Genomic DNA, 22740 nt, shown 5'->3' with positions numbered 1-22740 from the left:
TTTGAACTTAAACTTTTGAAAAGCAAGATAAGGAATAGGCTAAATTGGCTAGGTCCCTTAGAATAATTAATAAGGCTCATTATAGGGCAGGAAGAACATAGGAAAAAAGAAATTTACCATTGAATTATCTTTTTAATGTTCTGTCCAAAATAAGGTCTAGGCCTAAATCTTTTTAGCCTACCTTGCAATCTTTTTCCATCCCCCTGTAATGATCCAGATATAGGGTAGCCTCCCTGCATATGTCTATATATAACCTCAGGAAATTTAAGCCTACTTTTTCTGTTGGTTTATATTATTTAACAATTCTCACCAACAGTTGGTCTATTATGTTATTTTGTATGGTAAAATTCTAGTTAATTGCCTTCTTGCTATCTCAGAAAGGGTTTAGGTTAAGAAAATGAAACTTTCAGGGATGAATCTACACACTAAAGTATGCTCTGGGAAGGTATTTTGAAGTAACTACCTCCACTCCTCCCTCTAGAGGGCCCTGACCTTTGATGACCTTTAAAAATATGTGTGTTATAAAAGTAAAACCTTGAAAATAGATCTTCTGCTTAATTAAAGTACAACAAAATTGTTTTCATCTTCATAACTTTGCTCAATTTTGTTTTAAAAGGTTTTAAAGGTATGCAAATACATTTCCTAAACTTAAAAAAAAAACTTTGATATGGCTCAAAATTCTACTCAAATAGCAGGAATTGCATTTTCAGAACTAAAGGCAGAGAAAAAGCAACTAGTAACTGAAAATTAAGGTAAAATATTGTTTTGTCAAAATTTTAATAGGTATAGGACCTGTCATGTAGGCAAATTTCAGGGCCCTCTAGAGGGAGAAGGAGTGGAGGTGGGTACTTTAAAATACATTCCCAGGATATACTTTAGCCTGTAGACCCATCCCTGAAAGTTTCATTTTCCTAACCTAAACCCTTTCTGAGATAGCAAGAAGTCAATTAACTAGAATTTTATCTTTTGTACAATAGGCCTAAAATCAGCAAAGAGTAAATGTCTAGTTTCATCACAAGCTGTTGAAAGTACATAGGCCTATTACTACATATAGCAAGACCCTAATGATTGCATATTGTTTCTTTGTCATTATTATAGAAGTGCATCCATTAGCTTTCTAAAATCCCCCTCTAATGAGACTAAAAATGCATAAAGTGGGCTTGCTTACATAATATTACTTATAGAGTAAAGTGTGTTTGTCCCTGAGCCCTGTAGAGTGAGGTCTATATTCTATATTTACTCAGCAAAGAGTTTATGAAAATGGTTTTCCTCAAGCTTAATTTCAGACTGATATTTGCTTTGACATTTTACCAAGCATGTTAGTTTTTTACAATACAAGTTATAGATGTATGAGCAGTCCACCACTCAAGGGGGGCTAGGTTTTTTTTTTGAGAGGGGGCACTGGGAGGTGTAGGGGGAATAATCAGTTTCCCCTTTCTTATGAATATGGGCCAGTGCAATTGCTTTCAATCAGTCTTCTGTCATGGTTTACATAGTGAATATCTGCAATAAAATGCTATACTTGGAAAGAAATCTCTGTTACACTTTGACAAAGCAATTTCACAAAGCAAAGCAAGTTAGATACCCAAGGGGAGGGCTATAGCTCCCTAGCCCCTCTCTGGATCTACCACTGCCCCACCCCCCATGAACCCTTATTTGGATATATTCAGAGATGGGGGTACAGTTCATTTGTGATGCAAATGAAGGTTATGTTTATATTCAGAATCCAATTCTGGGTATTTATTTACACATTAGGTGGGTGGAGGTATACACTCTGTTATATGTAGGTTCTAAGAAATTCATGAATTTCTTAGAAAAACAAAGAAAGAAGTAAAGATAAAGGTTTTCCCACTGCAAAATGTATTAACTAGGATTGGCCACAATTAGTGATAAGAAAAGAGTTAAAGAGAGATAGGCAGAACATTTGAGAATGTGCTAAACTGAGATAGAATTGCAAACAAGATATAGAGGAAAATGGAAAAGTTTGTGATACCTTGTATATGAAGGAAGATTTTTTTGTGAGGAAGAATTAGTGACACTACTAAAAGGATTAAAAAATAATAAATTTCCAAGTGCTGATAGTGTGGTAAATTGAGTTTTCTTAAATATTATGACTCTGATGTTAAAAATAAGTTACTGAAGATTATGGGTATGATTTTTGAAAAGGGGGAAGTACCTAACAATTTTAGGAAAACCTTAATTAAACCACCATATAAGAAAGGTGATATGAGTGAGTGTGGTAGGTAGCAAATTAATTAGTAATATGATACTTTTTAGACTGAGAGATGCTGTAGACAAAGTTTTAAGAGAAGAAAGTGCAGTTTTAGAAAAGGTAGAGGATATTTTGACCAGATTATCACTCTTAGGTTAATAATTGACAAGTGCCTGAGTTGTCAAAGACCTTTGGTCCTCATTTTTATATATTATGAGCAAGTGTTCAACTCTGTTGATAGAAGAGCTTTAGCAAAGGTCTTATCCTTGTATGGTATACCAGACAACTACATTCAAGTGATTAGTGCTTTGTACAAGAATAACACTGCTGCAGTTAAGGTAGAAAATGAGGTTAGCATCTGGTTTTGTATTAAATCAGGAGTTACACAAGGTTATTTTCTATCCCCCTTTATATGGATCTTTTTGATGGACTTTGTCTTAAAGAGCTCATGAAAGGCAATGGGAGATCGCAGAATCAAATGGAGAGGAAAAACCTCCTGGACTTAGGTTATACTGATGATTTAAGCATATTAGATGAAAGTGCGAGCAAAAAGAATGAACTTTTGAGGGTGCTAGAATAGGTTTAAAAATTGATGTTAAGAAGACTTAGTCACTAAGGCTAGGAATAAGTGAAGATGAAAAGGTAATGGTGGGCAAAGAAAAGGTTGATTAGGTGGGCAGCTTCACTTACATTTGTAGTATTATTAGTAAAGATGGTGGGAGCAGTGAAGATGTTAAAAGTAGAATAGCCAAGGCTCAGGGTATTTTTTCACAGTTAAAAAAAAAGTATAGCAGAACTAAGATAATTCTGCAAACCAAGATTAGAATATTAGAAGCTATAGTGATGACAGTGGTCAAATTTGGCTCTGAAGCATGGGCACTCTGAAAAGCAGATGAAAATTTGCAAGATGTTTTCCAGAGAATTTGCCTATGGATTGTTATGGGTACCCAGCTGACTGACTGTCTTTCAAACAGTTGGCTATATGAAAATGTGGTTCAATCCCCCTTTCTAGGGCTATAATAAAAGAAAGGTTCAGATGGCTAGGGCACATGTGTGGATGAAGTATGACAGATTACCAAAGATTTTCCTTTTTGGCTAAGTGTCTAGGGCTAAATAGAAAGTTGTTCGTCCTTGTCTTCGGTGGGAGGTCATCGTAAAGTAAGTTTTTAAGGAAATGGGAACTTCCTGGGAGGCTTTGAATAAATTGGGATGGAGGAGGAGCATGGGTAGCTTTGTTCGCCTCAGGCAGCTTGGTGCTGTGGTGAGTTGTTAGTAGTTGTAGTATTGTGCATATTATGAAGTAAGAATTGTAAGGGGAACATAACACTAAATGCTTTTTTTGCTCTTTCAGAATTAATTAATTGTTTTGCTTGCAAAAAACGGCTGTTTGAAGGGGATCCATGCCCCAAAACATAATTTTTCTTGTATATTAAGGTTCACTTGGTTATCAGTTTGGGGCTGGCCTCTCTTTAGAATAACCGTTTTTTGCCAAATTGAGGTCCCCTTGACCCAAGGATTTTCACATGTAAGTTTAAAGTAAATAAAATAAAAAAAATTCCAGCCACCAGTTGTTTGGGATTTTTAGTATTAGTCTTTTTTATGCCTGATGGTTCCCCTGTCCCATGAGCTTATGGGTGTAAGCATTAAGCCATTCAGACCGAAAAAAAGTTTTTTTGTCCCTTTTCAGGGGAATCCAATGTTTTTTCTTCTTTTTTCTTGAGGATTGGGGTTCTCTTGACCCATGGAATTACAGATTTAAGTTTTGAGCTAATCATAAGAAAATTTTACCGTTTTTTTCCTTGTGTATATATTATCAGTTTCCAGTCTGTGTAAATAAGAATATCACTCCCAATGCACCTAAAATTCTATGAGAACATTATTAAAAAAATTTCCACAAAACTACTGCTGACTGAACATTTTGATTGAATGTTCAAATTTACCCAAGATTTAAACTACAATCCAGCGTTTCAATTCTTAAGTAGGATTATATATTTAAAATCAGCATTAAAATGCGATTCTTTTGATGTAGCTATTGCAAACAAAATTCCGTTTTTTAGAGTTTTGGTTACTACTGAGCCGGGTCGCTCCTTACTACAGTTCGTTACCACGAACTGTTTGAAAAACGGAAAAAAATTGCAAATTCTTTTTCAATTAACCAATAGTAAAACATGTCAATTAAAAATGAATTTCAATTAATATGTTTTATTTTGTTTTGAAAAGCCATATAAAAACATAAAATGAGCAGTAACAAAGACCTATAATAATTAAAACTTAAGACCAAACTGGCTACTTTGAATAAATAAATGTAACACGAAACTAGCAGAGTCTAAAATGAATATTCGCATCCAACATAAAGATAACAGTCTAGGTTGAATAGATGAATCCTTAAATGAACGTACATTATGAATAATCAATTCAAACTGAGAACCAACATAAATTACCACAATTAACAGTTGACCAACTAATTGGCGTCAATCCACGAAAATTTAGGAGGGTCAAAATGTGTTTTTCAGTATTGGGGGGGGGGGCAATGTTCTGTCTTTCCAATAAATATATCAAAAAAGACGTTTTTCAATGAAAATACACCCAAAATGGTTGTTCAAAATCTAGAAGAGCCCTGGCCTTGGCCTCACACCGATTGACGCCACCAGGACTACCACCCCTATATATATTTTAAAAGCCAAAATTTTATTTTAAACAATTTCAGTTTTGTATTATTAAAACATTTCAAATCGAAAATTGGCTAAAATTTCTGGAATTAATATCAATATATATTAAACAATTTATCGACTTTCATTAGTTCTTTCCTGTGACCTTGATTATTAGTTGATTTCCCCTTTTTGTTTATGATATTTTGACAAATAAAAACAAAAATATTCAGGAAAAATATTTTTTCATTAAAGCGCCAACCACACTCAAACCATTTGGATAGTTTAGGGGGGGGGGGTATCCCACTCTTATTTTCGGTAGCTCTTGAATAGCCTTGTGATATTGTTTAATTATTAATATTATGACAAATAAAGAACGAGTATAAATCGCTTTCGATAACGAAGCGCAAATCACGTTCTGGCCTTTCTAAGGTTTAGGGGGCGGGAACTATTATGCGCTTTTCGTTTGAATCTTCCCATAATTAGTGATTCTTGACAAACCATTAGTAAAAGCAAAAAATCGCTGATAAAAAAAGAAAAACAACAATAAAACTCAGTAGCCAAGAAAATGAAATCCTTTAAATTAGTGATAAATCGCTAGGGATGACAACCCTGGTAGATTGTTGTTAAATTTGGGATGTAAATTAAAAGTACCAGCTTCTAGCGATTTAAAATAACCGGTTTACATACCATAGATACATATTTGTAACTCTTTATTTACTATGTAAATTTATTAAGTACCAGTCACATCCGCACTATTGTTATCATCTTAATATCTGTGTATTGGAATAGGAGTCCAATGTTTATTACTGATCATTTTTAGTTTTTCGTCTGACTGGATTGCAGAAGCGTGACACAATTGATACTGTAAGTTTGTTCATTATTCGTGCTCTCTGTATCGTTTTTTTTTTCAATTGAACTGGTTAATAGTCTAAATCTCAAAGACACCGCAAGGCTATTGTCTTTCGACATTTTAAGCGTCTTGAATAAATTCTGGAATAGTGGCGTGGTAAGGGAGCTAAAACAGGGGGGTGCCAATTCACGAAAATTTAGCGGGTGTGTGTTTTTCAAAATCTAGGGGGTTAACAGCCCCCAGTTGCCTTCTGAATTGACGCTACTGAACTCAAATCACAAAAATAGCCACCACCCCCCCAATTGACGCCACACGATGTAACACCTCGAAAGTTTGACTGCTATCTTTATAGATAAGACTGATGTGTCATTACCGATTGCCTTCTAAAAGCGTCTTTCATTGCTCGAAACCGCATTTATTCGTCAAAAATTCCATTTTTACTAAACACAAATCTCTTAAATAGTTCTTTTTCTGTCGCAAGGATTGAAGGCGATTTTAGATGATACACAAACTGTGCAGGGATGCACTGTATGTATTTACGTGGAATATAACTATTGGGAGTAAAAGCATACAAAGAACTTGGGATAAAAATTTTGGGTTGATTACAAGTCAAGCTCATAACCATTCATAGGGGGGGGGGGTTTAGTTGTATTTAGCGCCACATTTAGTCATGCCTAGACTAAACCCACATCTAGCTTTATCCGTTTTGGCCTGTGTGAAACTGTTTTATTTTCATGCTGTAATCAGATTCTAGTGACGGGAGGGTGAGGCATAAAGTCGAGAGAAAAAAAAACTCACAAACCTAACCCTAAATAAGGAGAAAAATTATAAGAGAAAGAGCACATCTTGTTTACATATAGTCATTCTTTTTGGAGAGGATGCAGAAAAATTACTGGCAAAATCAAATCTTACAAGAACCTTTAAAAATGCTCATTAAAAATATAGCGTTTCTTATGTTTCTTTACCGAAGGGTTTTTTGCCAAAACTATCTTAAAAAAAAGCTGAAGTGTGAAGGTAAACTGGTAGAGCTTATGGGTTCTGTCGACTGGCATAAGCAGGTTCTTCTTGTCTTGTGAATATGTGTCCATGCGAAAATCTTCTTTTTAAGTTGGCCAGAACAAGCACATAGCCCACGCAGGATTTTTTTGGGGGAGGGGACAAATCCCTTATTCTGTTAGACGTGTCAGAAAATTATGAGAATTGAAAAAATCGTGGTTTGTCCTTTTTTTTTTGGGGGGGGGGGTTCAGAGACCCCCCCCCCTCCACGCACGTGCTAGGGCTATTGTCATTAATTATTAATGGAATACTTAGTCATTATTGGTGATGGTGAATTGTTAGGGAGAGGAGAGACTGCTTTACGCTGTTTTGCAAGTGAGACTAATGTTGTTTACGTTCAATCTGCAAATTAGAGCAAGTTGAAGTACCAAAAACAGTGAAATACAGCTTCAGTATTTTCGCCTTAATCCACTGTAGTAGTAGTAGTAGCACCGGTAGTAATAGTAGCAACAAAAGTAGTAGTGGCATTAATAGTATCCTTAGCTTTAGTATCAGTAGTAGTAGCAATAATAGTAGCAGGAGTAGAAACACTAGCATTATGATGCAAATATTTTGGTTGGTTAAACATCCCCCACAACAAGCCCTATAAGGTTCAACTTCACACAAAAAATTGTTCCTAAAATATTGCTGATATGCCCTTTAGACAACCTGCTTACGGAGGGCGTGTTGTGATTCAGTTTGCCCCCTAACAGTTCCCTGAAAATTTCACCTTCTTACCATTAGGCATAGTTGTAATAGTAGTCACAGTAGCAGCATTAGTACTAGCAGTACTAGATGCAGTATTAACAGTAAAAGCACTAGTAGCAATAGTGTTAACATATTGCCTTTTAGTCAGTTGAACATCCCCTTCATCAACTCTCAGAACTTTCAACTTAATACAATTAGCTATTGCTAAGACATTGCCGATATTTCCTTTTGATAACCTGTATATTCGTATACTTGCTGAAATTTTCATCTCAATGCTCTTAGCCTTACAAGTAGTTGCAATAGATGTAGTAGTTGGAGTAATAGTAGAACTAGTCAAATGTAGCAGTGATAGTAGTATTAGTTGTAGCATACACATATTGCCTTTTGATCTTCCCCTTTAAGCATTCTCTGAGAGTTCTAACTTAATACACAAATCAGTTCTTAAGGTATTTTGAAAATCTGAATACACATAGTATCTTTGATTTAGTTCAAATTTGTTCTCAATATTCTCACGAATTTTACCTTCATAGAGTTAGCCTTGATAATACTAGTATCACAGTAGTTGTGATGATAGTATCATAAGCAGTAGTAGTATTAGGGTTGTATTAGTAGTAGTAGTGAAAGTAGTAGCAGCAGTATTAATAAGAGTAGTAGCATGTACATGTGCCTTTTGGTCAGTTGAACATCTTCCTCATGATGCCTGGAAGTTTTACCTCGATAAGATAAATCATTCCAAAAATACTGCTGAAGTGCCCTTTTGACGCCCTTTTTATCTTAATACTCTAAGCCTTACAAGATATTGCAATTGAAGTATTAGTTGGAGTAGTTTAGTAGTAGTATTAGTAGTATTAGTACCAAAAGTAGCAGTGTTAGTAGTGACATGCACATATTACCTTTTTGTCAGTTGATCGTCCTCTTTAAGTATTCTCTGAAAGTTCCATCTTAATAACCAAATCCATTCTGGAGATACGACCTTTTGACAATTTGCTCGCAAAAAGTGTGTTCTGGTTTAGTTCAAATTCCCCCTCAATATTCTGTCAAATTACCACCTTCATACGCGTAGACTTAATTGTACTAGTATCATAGTAGTAGTGGTAGTAGTAGGAACAGTAGTAGCTGTAATAGTGTATTATTAGTATTAGTAGCAACAGTATTCAGGGCAGCTGTAGCAGATATGTTTTTTGGGTCAGTTGAACACCCCACTCTTGATGCCCAGAAGTTTCCTCTTAATATGATTAGCTGTTCCAAAAATAGTGCTGATACACCCGTATCAGGAATCTGTATGTACATAATATATTTTTACTTAGTTCAATTTTCCCCTTACCGTTTCCTCAGGTGTTTATTTTAATATCCTCAGCCTTAATAGTACTCACCACAGAATCAGTAGTTTTAGTAATAGTAATGGTAGCAGTAGAAGCAGTGGTAGTTGTAGTAGCGTGCAAATATTGCCTTTTTGGTCAATTTATCATATTCCTTGTCATTTCCTGAAAATTCCAGATTAATATACCAAGTCATTGCTGAGTTACACCCTTTTGACAACCCGTATTCACAAAATTTGTTTTGATTTAGTTCAACACTCCCCTCAACATTGTCTGAAAGGCTCACCTGAATGCTCTTTGTCTTTTTGGAAAGCAAAAGTCAAACATGCATACCTTTCTTTATAGCATACACTATATGTAAACAATGAACGAATTACCTAACTTACAGGTCTTCCCTTGAGGGCTGTGGGAGGGGGGGTTGATATCCCTAAAGGCATAATTTCTGGACCTTTCAACAATGTTGAAGAGAATAGATGCCTCAAAATTTTAATTGGATATTTGTCTGGAAAATGATGGACGTGGGGGCGGGGGCTGGTTGTCCTTAAATCATTTTTGACTCTTAAAAAGGGCATTATAACTTCTAGTTTCAATTCAAATGAGCCCTATCCAAAGTTTTTACGACTATCCATTCCACGCCCTTCCATGAAAACCTTATATGCCCCTAGGGCATAGCTTACAACCTTTGACCTAGGGCTCTGGGGGATCATGGCAACCCTGAAGGCTTTATTATATGTTCTTTGGACTATTTTTAACAAAATAGGTATATCACAATTTCAATCAGATGCGTTTGGGGAAAAAGGGCGTCGCGGGGGGGGGGCTAGTTGCCTTCCATCACTTTTGACTCTTAAAAGGGAACTAGGATATTCAATTCCCAATAAAATTAGTCTCCTCTAAAATTTGTACGACCAGCCCTTCCACAAAAACGAATATGTCCTAGTGGCATAACTTACAACCCTTACCGCTAAGCTCCGGGGGTTTGTTTCAACCCCGAATGCCTTGACATATGATCTTGGGATTATTTTCAATAAAATGGCTATCCCATAATTTCCGTTGCATGCGTTTTGAGAAACGAGGACGTGGGGTTGGGGTGAGGGGAAGTTGCCTTCCGATCACTTTTGACTCTTAATTAAGTAAAAAAACAAGTTTTTTAACTAAAAGTAAGGAGCGACATTAAAACTTAAAACGAACAGAAATTACTCCGTATATGAAAAGTGCTTTTCCTCCTCAACGCCCCGCTCATTATGCTAAAGTTTGACTCTTTCTATTAACTCTACTTTTTAACATAGTAAAACACTTTAGCGTAAAGAGCGGGGCGTTGAGGAGGAAAAGCCATTTTCATATACGGAGTAATTTCTGTTTGTTTTAAGTTTTAATGCCGCTCCTTACTTTTTGTTAAAAAAACTTTTTTATTTAATTTCTGGACGTTTTGGAATTAATGCACGTTTTGATCTTGGCTCTCCGCACATAAATAATTAAAACGAAATTTACTAATTTTTTTTGGCTAAATGGCTTTCTCATAGTTTTAATCGGAAGATTTTGAGAAAAAAGGAGCGAGGGAGTACGCCTAGTTGCCCTCCAATTTTTTGATTGCTTAAAAAGGCAACTAAAACTTTTAATTTCTTACGAACGTTTTCATTGGTAAAAAATATACATAACCTAAGTTACAAACTTCCATATTCGTATGTTTTTATTGCGTATATGAGGGGGTTCACCCCATCGTCAATACCTCGCTCTTTACACTAAAGCTTAAATTTTGTCCTAATTCCTTAAGAATGACCCCTGAATCACAAAGGCCGTAGAATAAATAGTTGAAATTACTAAAAATACCTTAGCCTAATGAACGTGGTATTACGAGAAGGTAAACCCCACATATGCGTAATAATTTCTGTTCGTTATAAGTTTTAATGCTGCTCCTTACTTTCAGTTGAAAAATTTTTTATATTTATTTTTTCATTGTTTTTTTTAATAATGCTAGAAAATCCTGCGCCCCCTTCATTGAAATTCTCTTCCCCATGACAAATTCCTCTATGGAAAGATCCTCCCACGTAACCCCCATCAACTTCTCCCCCCGAAAAAAACAACAACAAAAAATCCCCCTGAAAACGTCTATACACTTCCCAATAGTCATTACTATATGTAAACACAGGTCAAAGTTTGTAACTTGCAGCCCCTCCCACGGGGACTGTGGGAGAGTAAGTCGTCCCCAAAGACATAGTTATTAGGTTTTTCGACTATGATGAATAAAATGGCTATCTCAGAATTTTGATCTGATGAGTTTGGGGAAAAAATGATCGTGGGAGGGGGCCTAGGTGCCCTCCAATTTTTTTGTTTTGTTTACGTTAGAGTGAGCCCTCTCGAGACATTCTAGGACCACTGAGCCGATACGATCACCCCTGGGAAAAAAAAACAAACAAATAAACACGCATCTGTGATCTGTCTTCTGGCAAAAAATGCGAAATTCCACATTTTTGTTGATATGAGCATGAAACTTCTACAAGAGGGTACTCTGATACGGTGAATCTGATGGTGTGATTTTCGTTGAGATTGTAAGATTTTTGGGGGGTGTTTTCCCGTATTTTCTAAAATGAGGCAAATTTTCTCAGGCTCGTAACTTTTGATGGGCAAAACTAATTTTGATGAAACTTATATATTTAAAATCAGCATTAAAATACGATTCTTTTGATGTAACTATTGATATCAAAATTCCATTTTTTAGAGTTTCAGTTACTATTGAGCCGGGTCGCTCCTTATTACCAGTTCGTTACCACGAACTGTTGGAAAAGGTCACTTGAACTTCCGATTTCCAATTGAATGAGCCCCCTTTGGAGTTTATAATCTACCCGTTCCATAGAAACCTTGTATGCTAATAATGGATAAGTAATATAACTTATAGCCCTTTCCCGGGGGGTTTCGGGGGGTGGGGGGCTGGAGGTTGTCCTAAAAAAATAATAATTACTGAACCTTTCAACTACGCTGAACAAGATACCTATCTCAAAATTCCGAATGCATGTTGTTGGGAAATGATAGGAGTGGTGGGGGACTGGTTGCCCTCCAATCAATTCTGACAATTAAAAATGGGACTAGAACTTTTAATTTCCAATTGAATGAGCCTCTTTTGAAGTTTCTACATCAACTCCTTCTACGCGAAGTACCCTTCTACGACAACTCCTTCTACGCGAAGTGCTCTGGTTTAAAAAGAACTAATACATTGTACCAACATCGTTCTTTAATTAGGCAGCGCTATGGCGCTACCTGTGGAAAGGGTATTTTTCAATGAAAATAAATAAAAAAAAGGTATATCTGTTGCCTCTAGTTTGTTTAGCATAGGAAAGTCCTAGGATTCTAAGTGTCACAGCGGTGAACTATCTTCTTTGTGAAGAGCAACCTCCAAAACTTGTATGAACTGTCACTATTGTTTGGTATAATTCTAATTATTATATCTGTCTTTTTTTTAGTTTATGTTATGGAGCGCATAAACTGTTCAATTTTATGTTATTGCGATTATCAAATTGTATTTTTTCCAATGTTATAATTAGAAGAATGAAGGTGGGCCCTAATATAATGAGGCATTCTCGCTATTATTAGATTTAATTATGATATGAAAAGGATATGGAAGTCTCTTTTTGGGCAACGTGGAAAAATTCGAATATAACTCTACAAACAAGACATCCTAGTAAATGGATAATATAATTCATTTACTTGATAATCAGCTAGAGGACCGTAAGATGTTTTCACCACAAGTAACATAAACATCATGATCGCCCCAGTAGGGGTAACCTAGTAAAGAACGAACCACTGCCTATAGTAACCAAAAATTCAAAACAGGCATTTTCAATAAAAACTGTCTAGTTAAAAAATTGTCATTAGGAGATGATTCAAGAATAGTAACTATTATTTTGATTATAGTAAAATGTAAAATTTATCGAAAATTTTGATAAATAACCTGAAACCCCTGGGAAAAGACGTAGGATCGAAATGAAAAGTAAATAATTGCCATTGCTGAAAACCTCTTGCAGGAAGCTTACAGTCCCCACCTTGAACGGAAAAGAAAATAATTTTTTCATGGCTGATATGTCCCCTTTTTTCACAACTAGCGTGGCACTGGAACGTCACAGATAGCTGTTTAACGGCTTATTTTAAAGGAAACTGCTATATGTAGTGCCTTGTAAAGATTAAAAATATGCTGTTAAAATTTCCAAAAAGTTCTATTTCCCATCATACAGAATAACTACTTGGCCCATTCAACCACTTTCGATAGCAATTTGTAATTATTTCACTGTAACAAAATATTTTCTTTTGGTTCATTGAAGATAAAGGTACTTTTGAACCTTTTTTTTTAAATGAAGAGGAACGATTTCTCGTCGTGAGTGTCAACTCTAAAATGGATTAGATACATGCTAAAGACTTAACATTAAAGATTAAGATCAACCATTAAGGAATTAACTTATTGAGAATTTTTATATTTGTTAATCAATAAGTCAAAACTGATGGCCTTGAATATTAATCTGCTATTTCCGATTATCATGTAACATTTTTTTTTAAAGTTATTCCACTAATCTTCTAATCAAAGCCATTTATAATCACAGCATGCATAGTTATAGAGGAAATGAATGGGGATTGGGTCTAGGCAGAGTCCTCAGGAAGTTCCTTATAAAAGGGAAATGGCCGAGAATGTCAATGTTTATGCAAACGCAGATTTCAAGAACTGGGGCCCACCTCCCCCAAAAAATCACCGTCTAATTTTGAAGCAAGTGTACGTGGAAATGGCATATAAGTGCACCGGATGCCAAATTCTCGCGAGTTTAGTGTTTCATTAATAAAACTTTCAGTGGTGTCAGTTCACATGATTTTAGAGGGGACCATTTTTTTCAAAGTCTAGGAGAGGGGCCGAATTATTTAAATTTTTCGATTAAAAAAACGTTTTTAAATGAAAATACCACATACATGTCTTTTTGTATGCCACTGAAAACTCCATTCTAAAAAGGAACCTGGACAGTTACCGCTGAATTCCGACCGCCAAATTTTGATTTGACCTCTGGTCCTTGAAAAGAACCTGACCTCTGTTCTTTTTCTATGTCTATGTTGAAGCTAGACAGTGATTCGGCCTCTTTACCGAAAATTCCCCAAACCAAAAGACATAACCTTGGAACACAACTCTAATAGATTTCAAATGGACGTTTTGGACAAACAAATGTTTAATTATTGTATTTATGGATGATCACGGAACACATTAGTTTCCAAAACAAGTAAAATGAGGACATTAAAGTAATTAAACGCAATGAAGATTTGCTTTTCGAGTTTGTCTAAAGCTGTTGGATCATCTTGAATGCACGGTTTTTATGAAATCGGTACAATTTTTTCCCTAAAATTTAATGCGAAATCCTTTGGGTCACCTACTTTCATAAATCAAGTACACCAGCGGTTGCGTGCCAAGTGCTGCGAAACTTTGTGGTACAAGTGGCGCTCTGAGATTACACCGGGTGGTGGAAAGTGGGTGCCCCTCTGGCAAAATCGATGTACTTGTGCAAAAGAAGAAAGCATAAAAGATGCAGGAAGTTAATTGTCAAGGACCCTGCATTCCTGTTTATTCATCATAATATCATGTATTATTTACAAGTTATTTTACAATTTTATTTACAAGTTATTAGTGGGAAAAATGCAAATATTTCTCAAGACATATGCGTAATTTGAACTGCTTAATGCTAAATTTTCAAGTTTTTTTTTTTATATACGAAAATCATTATAAACTAACTTTCAACTAAATCAGGTATCGCTGAATAATATTGATAGTTATTCCTACTCTTTGTATGATCTTTTTGTATTTAGGACCATGAATTTGGTTATTGGTGGAATCACAATCGCGTAAAATCTATTAACTATTTCTGAAATCTTAATTGAACCAGAATAGTCAGAGCATTGTATAGGCTTCGCATGTTTTAAATCGTAGTCCTCAACCAAAGAGAATTAATGAGTTTAATTAATTAATTAAAATTAATGTTTGGGGGGACTTAATAGAGCTAGATCTTCATGGATCATTGGAAGATAGAGATTAAAAACAATTAGCACAATTTACGGTGTAGTGTCTGGCGTCTTCATTAAAAAGAAACATAAATAAGACAAAATTGGATATTTTATATGGCTAATCTACAGTGCAGCAGGATTAATGCTGTGTGTTTTTATTTTCAAGAAATATTGGGAGTCAAAATCTAGTCTGCATAGAGTATATCTAGGGTAGCTTGGGAAAATTCTGGCAGTTTAGTTGAATTTAAAATTATATAAGTACTGGGGGCAGAATCCTGTCTTCTTTTCCCTCTCCTACACTTTAAAGTAGGCCTACATGAAAAAAAAAAATTCAGTAGCTTTTTCTTAAACAAAATTCCCAAACGCTAGATGGTGCTGGTGATTTTTTTTTCGGTAGTAGTGGCAATTCCCACTCTTAAGAGTACCCGACAAGACGAATATACAGTAGCTTTTTCTTAAACAAGGTCGTCAAAAGGTAGATGACCCTGGTGATTTTGCTTTTCGACAATATTGCTGATTTCCACTTGCCTTATAAGTTTCTTATACTCTGCCCTCAACTATGAAATCCGAATCAACACGTTTTTGTGTGTAAACAGCAATAACAATTTTTTCCTCAACACATGAGTGAAATCTTGAGGCACATGTTGAGACTCATATGCATGAGCAACAAAACGAGAAAACCCATGACAACGATACAAATTTACATCCAGAGAAAAAATGACAACATTTTGATTGTCCTCAATTCAACAACAAAAAAAAAATGCAGGTAAAAGTCCATAAAACGAAAAACAACAAGCCTCAAAAATCAAGGTAGAAAACGAAAAGTCAAATCTTTTGGCGCTTCTTCTTTCCTTCAGTTCAGAGGCGCCATTTGGGGGGGTCAGGGGTGGGCAAATGCCCACCTCAGATTTTCAAGGGGGACCCAAGCTTCCACCACAAAGGGCCCTTTGCCGGCCATAATAATCCATTATGTCCAACATAATCCATTCTGTCCAATTGATTTGAAATTACTGCACGCCTATTAACCAAAGAGCGTAATTACTTGACGACCCTTGGGGTAATTACGCTATTTGCTATTAATTATTGTAAACTTTGAAAGTAGGTAAGATACATAATAAAATTCTCGAGTTCTGTCAAATGCCCATTTTCTAGATGATTACGCGACACGAAATGAGTCGCGGGGGGGAGGGGGGGGAGGGGCCAAGATGGAGTTTATGCCCACCCCAAGATTTGGTCCAAATGGCGCCTCTGCTTCAGTTATCATTCTATTTCGCTCATTTTACACTGGGGATGACTGAATATTTGCATTGTTCTTCGTCTCTGCAGGGACTGTAGATTGCTTCGTTTTTCTCATACTCCTTCCTTCTCTCGTTTTGTTACGCTTATCATCTCTGGCCTCTGAATATTACTTACAGTGTATTTATGAATTGCATTTGTAGGGTTAATACCATCTCTTACGCCGTTTCTTTTATCATACTTATGTAGGATCCCTAAAGGCTGCTCAAATGTGTACCCTACATCTACCGACAGTACTTACCTTAGAAAGTGTATTAATTTTATTTAATCGGTTATTATCAGGAGTATTTTAAACTGAACGAAGGGATTAAGTGGTATGACTTCCTCTCCAACACCCAACTGCTATCACTTACTAACCAGACACCTAACTCACGCCAGCTCGCTGCACGAACTCTTCGTTGGTTCAGCCACCTAGCCCGCATGCCAGCAGAAATGCCAGCCAGAATTGCTTTTAGTTTTGATCCATTGACGCACGGCTGGAAGCATCCGTGTGCGAAACCTCATTCTAGATGTAAGGACAGCCTTGCTCACTTCCTGTCATTGATCGGTAGCACCCCAGACGGAGCTATCATGCTAGCACAGGACCATCTGGAGTGGAGGTGACGAGTAGCTTCTCTCTCTACGCTGGACCACCAGCAGGAGCAATATGTCAAGTCAAGTAAGTCCCATATGTGTATTGGGCCCCTAACGTCTGCTCAGATATGTACCCATACTCTCGTAGTACGGTAATTTATTTTTCTTTTTGAACTTATCAACTATCATTTGCTATTGGGCTTCTTTTTTGTATAAGCAAGTGCAACTTCATTTTTACTTGAAAAGGCTGTAGAGTTCTGATGATTAGTCCCTATTTGTTATGTTTTCGCTCAAGCAATTTTGCTAAATAAAAAAAATTACGTCATAGTAAGATTTTTTTTTTTAACATTTACATGACAAAGAACACAATATAAACATACCTTTTATTATTTATAAGGTATTATTCTGTTTTTATTTGCGATTCTAACTAAGCATAATCTATTGTATTTTAAAAATTGGCGGAAATCCGTCCGTATATTTTACATTTCAGTTCAAGTAATTTTGCTGTTTTTTAGCACAAAGTTAGATGGCACTCTTTCTTCAAAGATTTACACGGCGAAAAACGCATGGATTGGATGAAAATTTAAATGAACACGGCGGACCTAAATTAGCCCGTGTACTTGGAGCTTTCGATCTAGTTTTTCTTGGTGTTGGCTCTACCCTTGGTGTAGGAGTATACGTTCTTGCTGGAGAAGTAGCGAAAAATAATGCTGGTCCTGCTGTCTGTATTTCGTTCCTGATTGCCGCATTTGCTTCTGCTTTTGCAGGTGACTTTTTTCTTTTGTAATATAAACTCTCCATGGTCTTTAAATGCAAAAAATCAAATGAAATGATCTTTGAACCATGAGAAATAGTTTAAACTATAGACATATCAAGAATCATCGCTAAAAAAAGATATGACTACTACTACTAACAACTCACTGCGGCACCAAGCTGCCTGAGGCCAACACAGGTACGCATGCACCTCCTCAATCCTAAATCTAAGTCCCGCTCTTTACACTCCGCCCAAGAAGTTCCCATTTCCCTTAAATCTTTCCTTGGGGCATTCTCCCGCCCCATTTGGGGATGACCTGTTTTTGTTTGTTCCTAGACGGTTGGCGCACAAGGACTATCTTTGACAATCTGTCATCCTTCATCGGCAGAACGCGTCCCACCTATCTCAACCCTTTACCATTTATGTTCGTCGCCCTCCAAGGTCAATTGTTGGACGCGTCGCGTCTTTGAGGCCGTTTTCATCGTGTTTCTAATTGCTGTATTTCCTTCAGCTTTTAGAAGGTATTTATTTTGTTAAGTATTCTACTCATACTAGACATGATAAAATTTTGCAAAAATTTCGTAAAATAATTTTCAAACCATGAGATATTCTTGAGACTATAGATATTCCAGAAACTAAGATTTAAAAAAAATACCATTTTGTGCCTCAGACCTTTTGGTGCTGTGGTTATTTTTCAGAGAGAGACAGAAGGAGATAGCGAGAAGAGAGACAAAATGATTATATAAATTACTCCTAGATGCACATACCTCTTAACATGGGGGGGGGGGAGTCGCGAGATTTTTTTAATAGAATGAGAAAGATGTGATAAAACTAAAAAAAAGGGTATGCAAAAAAAAAAAACAAGTATAGTAATTTTATTTATGCTGGCTTCCATAAATTTGAACTTTTCTCTTGGAATGCTACAGAGATTATTCTGTTGCTGATGAATAAATACAAACAGCCCCAGCTCCTATGGTTGGGATTCCTCCTATGAGAGGAGAAAATCAGAAAAAAAGCGAGTTGGGATAGAAATTTGTCCGAGAGAGGGCACCCTCTGATTAATATTAAAAAACAAGTTTTTTAAACTGAAAGTAAGGAGCAACGTTAAAACTTAAAACGAACAGAAATTACTCCGTATACAAAAGGAGCTGTTCCCTTCTCAACGCCCCGCTCTTTACGCTAAAGTTTGACTCTTTCAACTTTGCTTTTTAAAACATTAAAAAACTTTAGCGTAAAGAGCGGGGCGTTGAGGAGGGAACAGCCCCTTTCCACATTTTGTAGATAAGAGCTTGAAACTTCTATAGTAGGGTTCTCTGATACGCTGAATGCGATGGTGTGATTTTCGTTAAGATTCTATATGGCTTTAAGGGGGTGTTTCTGCCAATTTTCCAAAGTTAGGCAAATTTTCTCAGGCTCGTAACTTTTTATAGGTAAGACTCAATTTGATGAGACTTGTATATGTAAAATCAGCATAAAAATCCGACTCTCGTGATCTATGTATTGGTATCAAAATTCCGTTTTTTACAGTTTCGTTTACTATTGAGCCGGGTCGCTCCTTACCACGAACTGTTTGACCGTGGGATAATGCACTACGTCTCAGTAACTCAAAATGTGGTGGAAGGAACGTGTATGAATAAGATACCTTTATATATGTTTTTATCTATCTAACACGTAATTTGTATCAATCAAGTGCTTTAAAAAATTATGTGCAAAAGCACGAACATATCAAAGGTTAGATCTTCCCGATTTGTCTGTGTAAACATCTTCACATTATCATTTCTAGACAAATGGTCACAATTCCTATTCTTTAAATTGATAAAATAATTTATGAACTAGGAAATATTATTAAAAGGCTAGAAATTTCCTAAGCTTATCTTTTTATTAGAGAAATTTCAATTTCTAGTTGATAAAATGATGAAATGATTGTAGTTCTTGACACTAATTTAGCAAATCATCATGACGACAAAATCCTGGATTTTTGTGTGTAGCCTATATTGATAATTAGTCAAGGCTAATAAGAGTAAAAATAGAAAAAAATTTCCGAACTGGATCTCTTGATCCAATTATAGCACAACAAAAAGCTTTCGATTAAATTACGCAAAAACTAAAACGAGTCAAAGTTTCGTACACTTCCTGCCACCTGGTGTAAATCTTGGAGTGCCATGTCAGCTGCATAGTTCCGCCAAGCATGGCACAGTCCTCACAGCGCTCGGCACAGTTTGGCCTTGCTTGGCATACTCGCCAAGCCAAGGTCTACGTACGGTAATTTCCAAAAGTCTATGACCCCTTGGTGTTCTTACCCGAAAATCGAACAATTGTAAACAATTAAATTATTTCTTCTGTTTTTTTTTTTTAGTGTGCCAAGTAGAACGCTGAAGACTATCAGTATATTGGAGTGTATTGAAATATGTTTAGTTTGACTTTGGATTTTATCTTGATTTTATTGAACGGTTTCTTACTGTTGGAAATTTCAGTAAAGAATTTTTTTATTCTTTTGTTTTGCTTCATTCGGATGAAAAGAGCCAAGCAGCACGGGTGGCTTCAGATAACCAAATATAATTTGCTTTAGGGACCGTGTGCTATACAATTACTATAGGTGAGTTTAAGGCCGTGATTAAGTGAACTGATGGAACTCGAAAATCCCATGTTAAAATTGAAAATTCATATTTAAAAAGTACTCAAGTTATCATTGGCGGAAGATACCGCTTTTAATATCAGGTCGTGGGTTCTTGAAGATGCTACAAAATGTTTGCTAGGATGTTGCTCTATTTCCTCTAATTGCTTAGAAATCTTAGAAAATGTCTAGATCTTTTTCACAAGTGTACTCTATGAAGAAAATTACTTTTAGACCAATATCGGTAATATCATGAGCAGAAGACAATAACCTGCAAGATGATTGTAACATTTTTCGATTTATTTTCCTGTTTTCGAACAGTCCCATAGAATATTTTCAGCTGCCTGAAATTTTTATAAGTTTTTTGCCAGAAAGGATCGTTTTAGGTCCCCCTAGAGACCAGATTGACAAACTGGTATAATTAACCTGCTATTTTCGCCAATGCATAAGTGCAATTTGAAGGGTTTTCGACAATCCACGGTCTCTAGATAATTGAGAGATAGAAGGCTACCCTAACTTCAATTAGAACCTCGATGTTTTCAAGTTCACTTAATCACGGCCTTAAGGTGGCGAGTCACTGTGGCTTGAAAAAGCAACATATTATGTCCATGAAATTAAAATAACATTTCAAGAATATATTCCAGTATTAGGTAGGCATCTGCCTTGGAGTTTATTTGAAGGGGGCACTCCCTGAGTACTTGTCCAATTAGAGGGTTTTCGTAAAATTGCACAACGGTAAAGACGGACATCCATAAACAAATAAAATCAATAAAAGCACTAAGAAGAAAAAAGTGGAATAGCGTTAAAACCGAGACGATGTTGTAAAAACCAGTTCTGTACACTGTAATTTTTTTATGAATGGGAATGGTTACTCGTTCCCCCTCCCGGGAGGATTATAAGAACATATACTAAATTTTGTGAAATTCGTAAGAATGTTTACATTTTGGTGGTAAGTATTTGTACTACTTGTTATAGCCCCTCCCCCATATATATCTGCTTGACACCAACTACAAAAGAAAACACTTTTATTACGAATAAAAGGACACTTTTTCCTATCAAAACAAGTGCACCAATTGAGGTAGAGGCTATAAATCCCTGCCCTCCTTACATTTCGTAAATTGGTGCCACTATGTCAAAATCAGGAACTTCCTATCTTGACGTAGAGTTTATGTTAAATAGTGGGTGAGCTAGTTAATCTTTTTTTCTTTCAGCTGTTTGCTATGCTGAGTTCGGCGCCAGGGTGCCAAAAGCTGGCTCTGCCTATGTCTACAGTTATGTGACGGTTGGCGAGCTCATGGCTTTCGTCATTGGCTGGAACTTAGTTCTTGAGTACCTTATTGGTAAGTTTAATTGAAATCTGTTTCTTTTTCTTGAAAATGTTTTCTTTATGTTTACTATTGTATAATCAAATCAATGACTATGTTTTCTTTTTCTTGCGTTTTTTTTCTTGGTTATTCAAACGTTTCACTAAATGCTACCTCACTTTTTTTATGCTTATGTCTTAAGGAATAAGCTGTTAAATTTTCCATTAAAGCGTGAACGAACTTTGATATATATTGCCCAAAATTGATTTTTACAGTTTTAAAATTGAAATAATATGCTAATTTAGATATTGGTTGATTTTCCTTGCATTATCTGCTGCACATTATCCCTGCCTATCAAAATTAGTGTGACTACTTTTTCTGACGCAATTGTAGTTTTTGTTGGAATGAATTGTTAGAAACCAAGTTGAGGAACTTTTTTTTTGCAATGGATTTATTTTGAGTGAAAAAAAAATACAACAAAAGCAACAAAAAAAAAGGAGAAACAGCATCTTAATGCCTTTTGAAAAAGGGACATACTCAAGGGCATATCCGTGTTTTTGTTCGTGTTTTTTGGTTGATTTTCCTTGCATTATCAGCTGCAAACTAACCCTGCCTATCGAAATTAGTGTGACTACTTTTTCTGACGCAATTATAATTTTTGTTGGAATGAATTTTTAGAAACCAAATCGAGGAATATTTTTTTGCAATAAATTTAGTTTGAGTAAAAAAAAACACAACAAAAGCGACAAAAAAGGTGCAAAAACATCTTAACACCTTTTGATAAAGGGACATATTCAAGGGTATATCCGTGTTTTTTTCGGGGGGGGGGGGGCAAAAACTTTTAAAAATGAATAAAGAATTTGTTTATATGCATTTTTCGTAACGTTTTTACTAGTCGGAAAAAAGTTCAGGGTAGGGGGTTCAAACCCGATACGTAGGATACGGCCTTTGGCATGCTGATGTGGGTTGCTGAAGGACGCATTGCGTTGTAATTCATGCAACTAGGATGAGGAATAAACTTCCATGATTTGTAAGTCAGTCTGGCTGAAAAATTCATTTCAGAAATATTAGAGGCACGTACAATACTCATGAACATAATTCGGAGGAGGTCCGGGTGTTTCAAATAAATAGAAATGCTAATTATTTGAAATGGGAGTGGGCTAGTGAGGAGTGGGGCTTTTTGCGTCCCCCTCCCTCCCCGCTATGTAAAAAGATTTCCCGATTTGGAAATCTTGGTTCTGGTTGGAGATAAACTGAAATAAATTTTTCATCCAGACTGACTTGTGAAACATAGAAGCTTATTCATTATCCTAGATGTGTGATTTTTGTTTTAATTGGTAGAAAATTTGTTGTTCGTCTATGTTGCAAGATGACGTGTGTCCTATCGTTTTTAAACGAATTTC

At 36.0% G+C, this 22740-nt stretch overlaps 1 protein-coding gene across 2 annotated transcripts in view; it reads left to right on the top strand.

The window, feature by feature from the left end:
• LOC136030444 (cationic amino acid transporter 3-like) overlaps positions 1 to 22740 on the top strand; it is an 89502-nt gene that overhangs the window by 190 nt on the left and 66572 nt on the right. The window contains exons 1-3 of one of the 2 annotated variants that reach the window (XM_065709427.1): positions 5500 to 5727; positions 17181 to 17432; positions 21245 to 21373. In XM_065709427.1, coding sequence (XP_065565499.1) covers positions 17192 to 17432; positions 21245 to 21373 — 370 coding nt within the window. In that variant the 5' untranslated portion in view covers positions 5500 to 5727; positions 17181 to 17191. Of the gene's footprint in view, positions 1 to 5499; positions 5728 to 17180; positions 17433 to 21244; positions 21374 to 22740 lie in introns of those variants that run through there. The other variant, XM_065709426.1, reaches the window with a different exon arrangement.

Source organism: Artemia franciscana, chromosome 8 (assembly GCF_032884065.1).
Source record: "Artemia franciscana chromosome 8, ASM3288406v1, whole genome shotgun sequence".
NCBI lineage: Eukaryota > Metazoa > Arthropoda > Branchiopoda > Anostraca > Artemiidae > Artemia > Artemia franciscana.
The sequence above is the reverse complement of the archived record's forward strand: the minus strand, read 5'-3'. Positions and strand labels throughout refer to the sequence as shown.